This window comes from Carex rostrata, chromosome 12 (genome assembly GCF_964058835.1).
Source record: "Carex rostrata chromosome 12, lpCarRost1.2, whole genome shotgun sequence".
Taxonomy (NCBI): domain Eukaryota; kingdom Viridiplantae; phylum Streptophyta; class Magnoliopsida; order Poales; family Cyperaceae; genus Carex; species Carex rostrata.
This window is the reverse complement of record NC_135929.1, coordinates 537754-542862: the sequence shown is the minus strand read 5'-3', so window position 1 is coordinate 542862 and position 5109 is coordinate 537754. Positions and strand designations below refer to the sequence as shown.

Sequence of the window (5109 nt, the reverse complement as noted above, 5' to 3'; positions counted from 1 at the left end):
AGCCCACACATATTTATTGATGAAGTAAATCGAATGAGACGATCAACAATGAGCATTAAAAGGCTTTGACTAAAATATTTATCACCACAAATTTTTAAGATTAATTAACGAAAAGAAAAGAAACTAAATTCTCTCTCAATATGAATCACTGGCTTTATCACATTGCTCCTTTGTTCAAAAAAAGAATGGTACAGTTCAACAAGTGAGCTCTATATCAATTAGTAGCCTTGAAATATTGGGGGCGGAGGTGATGCATAACTTGTACCAGTGACTGGCGGGAGGAAGCCAGTGTCTGGTACATCAGGCTCAACGTTTGGTGGGGGTGGAGCACTAACTGGTGAAGGAGGTGGCGATGAAACAGTTGGTGGTGGCGGCGAAGCAGTCGGTGGTGGTGGAGGGGAAGAAGTTGGTGGTGGAGGTGAGAACTTTGGAGGTGGCGGTGAGTAAACCGGTGAAGGAGGAGGCGGTGAAAACTTTGGAGGTGGCGGTGAGTACACTGGGGAAGGAGGGGGTGGTGAAAACTTTGGAGGTGGCGGAGAGTAAACTGGTGAAGGAGGTGGCGGAGAGTGAACTGGAGGGGGTGGGGAAGCAGTCGGTGGTGGTGGTGAAAACTTTGGAGGTGGCGGAGAGTGAACTGGAGGGGGTGGGGAAGCAGTAGGTGGTGGTGGTGAAAACTTTGGAGGTGGTGGCGAATGAACTGGTGGTGGTGGTGAGAATTTTGGAGGTGGTGGTGAGTGAACTGGCGGAGGTGGAGAAGCAGTCGGTGGGGGTGGTGAATAAACAGGAGGTGGTGGTGAGTGAACTGGCGGAGGTGGAGAAGCAATCGGTGGGGGTGGTGAATACACAGGAGGTGGTGGTGAGTGAACTGGCGGAGGTGGAGAAGCAGTCGGTGGGGGTGGTGAATACACCGGAGGTGGTGGTGAGTTAACCGGTGGAGGGGGTGGGGAAACTGTTGGTGGAGGCGACGAAAACACTGGTGAAGGAGGGGGTGGAGAAACAGCCGGAGGCGAAGGAGACACTTTAGGACTTGTCGGAGGATTGGTAGGTTGTTTAGGTTGGGGAGCAGGAGCATCAGATGTAGGAGATGTCCAAGGCGCACGGGGCTCTGCATCAGGAGCAGGAGACGGCTCGGATGGTTCCAGGGGAGATGCCCATGGAGTGCGGGGTTCAGTAGCAGGAGCAGGAGCAGGAGCAGGAGATGGCTCAGTTGGTTCCAGTGGAGATGCCCATGGTGCACGGGGTTCAGGAGCAGGTGATGGCTCTGATGGTTCCAGTGGAGATGCCCACGGTGCACGGGGTTCAGGAGCCGGTGATGGCTCTGTTGGTTCCAGTGGTGATGCCCACGGTGCACGAGGTTCAGGAGCCGGTGATGGTGCATGAGGTTGAGGAGCCGGTGCTGGTTCCGTTGGTTCCAAGGGTGATGCCCATGGTGCACGAGATTCAGGAGCCGGTGATGGTTCTGTTGGTTCCAGTGGCGATGCCCACGGTGCACGAGGTTCAGGAGCAGGAGATGGTGATGTATATTCTGGTGGGGCTATCGGTGAAACTTCTGGTGTCTGTGTCGGGGGTTTTGTTGGTGTCACTGGAGTTGGTTCTGAGGGGGTGGGTTTTGGCTCTTGCGGTGAAGGGGTAGGCTTTGGCACAGATGGTGTTGGGGTAGGTTTTGGCACAGATGGTGTTGGGGTAGGTTTTGGCACAGATGAACTTGAAGGAGAAGGCCACCCACATTTGGCTTTGTAGCAATCTACCGGATGGCTCACCACCGGGTTACAATCTTGCACCGATCTTTGTTTAGGCCGCTTTGAGCTGCCCAAACAATTGCTTCTGTCATCAAATACCACACCAGTGCTTGCTGTTGTCGGCACACACTGCGCATCCTCTGCTTGGAAGTAGTTATAAGAGAATGTGAAGTTTGCAAGCTTCGGAAGTTGGCATATCAGTGACGGCATGGTGCCGGTAAAGATGTTGTGTGAGATATCCAATTGCTCGACCGTTGACAAGCCGGAGAGACTCCACGGAAGCGACCCGGTGAGATAATTAGAGCTGGCATCGAATACTGATAAATTGTGTAGGTTACCAAGTTCGGCCGGCAAGCACCCGACGAGACCATTATTTAGGAGAACCATCTCATTTAATGAAACCATGCGGCCTACACTTTTTGGGATACATCCTCCGAGTTTGTTATTTGCAAGTACAACAACTGAAGCAGACGAGTTGCCAATGTTCTCTGGAATCCCTAATGTGAAGCGGTTGTTGTTCACGAAAATTGCATCTAAGGTTTTGTCAAAGAGCTCTGACGGGAGCGGACCTTCAAAATCATTGAACCGAAGATCAAGGAACCTACGATAAACACGTAGTTTATTGAAAAGATAAATAAATACATGTTGTAATATATGATGAGTACAGAGATTTAAGCCATCATAAATATATAGTCTTAACCAATAATATGCAAACTACTGGTATGGAATTAGTAGGGAAAAGGGTCCTAAAAATAATGTTGTGAACATACTTGAGTGCAGGCAATTGGAGGACAACTTTGGGAAACAGGCCAACGAAGCGGTTGTTACTGACATCTATCTCATGGAGGATAATGAGGCGATTGAAGGTGTCAGGAATGATGCCACAGAAACGATTGGAATTGATATGGAAGAGGGCCATGTCAGTCAACAGACCCAGCTCAGGTGGAAGATACCCTGCGATATCTCCCCCATTCAAATCGATACCTGCCACAGTTGTCACCGTGTTGTCGTCTAGCGCTTGCGCACAGAAGACACCTGAGTAAGAGCACACATCTGGGCCCACCCAGTTGCCGGTGAAGTTCTTTGGATCTGAGTAGATGGCATGCTTCCACGCCTGCATTCAGTTCACATGATAATGAGGTAAAAGTTAGAACTCATGGTCGTATGATTTCCGCCCCATTGTATTTTTAAATGCAAAAGGTAAGGAATTGTTGGTGTTAAATGAGTTTTCTATAATAATCAGGGTTTTGGCTTTTTGGGATTTGTAATTGTAAGAGATCTTTATGTTGGCACCCATTTTCTTGAGCCAGTTTGATAACTGTCATTGATAGATTTATAAACACAAACCCACAACCTGGTACCTCAATCCTGGATCCTGCAGACTAGTAATTTATTTCAATTTTTGTTACATGCATTTCAAACTCTAACGGGTTTCTAACCAGACATCTATATAAATTTATAATGGTAACTCCAAATCTGTCAACTAATTTGATGATGATATGGTAGCATTTTGCCCTTGTTTAAACTTAAATATTTATGATGATATGGTAGCATTTATGATGATGGCACAGTTGAAAACCTGTAAGGCAGTGTAGGCATTGCGGAGACGCTCATTGGCAAACTGCACACCTACTTGAATGTCAAACTTGTAATCAGGTGACAATTCGCCATCTTTAAGTCGTAAGCTCAGAAGCTGTCGACGGACAATTGCCGCAGCCTCGGCATCTGTGAGAGCCGAGGCGGATATAAGAAGAGAAGAAAAAAATAGAAGATGGAGGAGAGGCTCCATTAAGAATGGCAACAGCACTTGGTGAATCCAAGGCTGCTTAAAAGGAAAAAAAGACATAAACAGACAGAAATGAGCAAATTGGTGATGGGCAATGTGGTGTAATGGAGATTTAAGAGAGAAGCAAATTGGATATTTGAATGGTTACCCACAATTGGAGGATAACCATAATTAGTTATTTTTTGTTGGCTGATTGGCTTTCAAGAGCTGTCAGTTGGTGGGGCACCTACGCGTAGAAATCAAAGGCATCAACCAAATGAACTATACATTTCTGCTTGAATTTAAATTGTTTTTATGCTGGCTTGGCTACTAATGATAAATAACAATTGCTAGTAATATTAAAGAATATAAAAAGGATCTCTAGAGTTAACTATGTGATTTAAAACATAATATATATGATAAGTATACAACGTAATCTCAAGAATGTTCTGATTAAGCTAGGCCAACTTTTTATTTATTTTCTCAGATAGAATCTGAACCTGGTTGAGACACAACGCTCTTGCTCTAAATTGTTCCAAATTGTAACAAACAAACAACCGAGCAAATCTCAATTTCTGGTTGTCCGCACAAATGGCGGGAGACATCATCTGACCACCCTCCCAAGTCCCAAGGACAAGTTCTGTAAGAATTTTTATTTATTTTTATTAACCAAAGGGAAAATAATTAAATATTTACATAAAATAGTCAATTTTCAACTAAGAGGATTCAAATGTCTTTATTTATTTTCTGTATTTTTATTATGTCTCAATTTTTAAAATTAAAATAATTTAAATTTTATATGTCAAAATAAAACTATTAGGTAAGATCTATATTATTTTTTCTATGTAAACGTAACATATCATGACTTTTTTATTTTGTTTTTAATTAGTATCAAAAACTTGTAAAAAGACATTGATAAAAATTTATTTTGGATATTAATTTTTGAACTTATTATAAAATCACAATTGAATTGAAGTAATATAATAAAGAATCGCAGATTTTTTTATTCTATTGAAGATAATCAAAAACTTTTTTTATAAGTGAAAAATTTGAAATAAACTATGATATTGATATTATAAATAGTAAGATTTACAGTATTTTTATATCCCTATGGGATACAAGAAGAGAAATCGAAATGAAATCAAGAATCCATAAAAAAAAAAAAAAAAAAAAGAAGTAGAAGATAGAAATGATTCAAAATGAATAAATTGAAACTCATAATGGAACGAATTTGTCCTTTTTCCATTCAAAAACAAAGCATTAAATTGAAGTTTGGTAAAAAAAAATGGGGCTTTTTGTATTTGATTTGAACGAAAACAATAATATAATAAAAAATGAAGAGAAATTGAATTATCTAATATAGAAGAAATCAGCATGTGCTTGTAGAGAAAATAATATAAATGATATTTAATGGTTTTACTTTAAAATATTATTTTTTTATTTTTTTAAAAGTTAAAAAATAAATAATACATGAAAGAGTCACAACTCACAACAAAATAGAAGTATTTGGACTCTTCTCTTTAGAAATTGTAATAAATTATTTATTTTGAATGCTACATATATATCATTTTCAAAACACATCGTTAATTGTAGACATAGATTTAC

General features: G+C 41.3%; 1 protein-coding gene across 1 annotated transcript; it reads right to left on the bottom strand.

The window, feature by feature from the left end:
* Positions 1-218: 218 nt before the first annotated feature.
* LOC144562971 (uncharacterized) lies at positions 219-3528 on the bottom strand. The gene is made up of 3 exons (XM_078312339.1): positions 3319-3528; positions 2510-2853; positions 219-2340 (listed from the first exon to the last, which is right to left on the bottom strand). The coding sequence occupies exons 1-3, from the start codon at positions 3526-3528 to the stop codon at positions 219-221; spliced, it is 2676 nt and encodes an 891-aa protein (XP_078168465.1).
* Positions 3529-5109: the final 1581 nt, after the last annotated feature.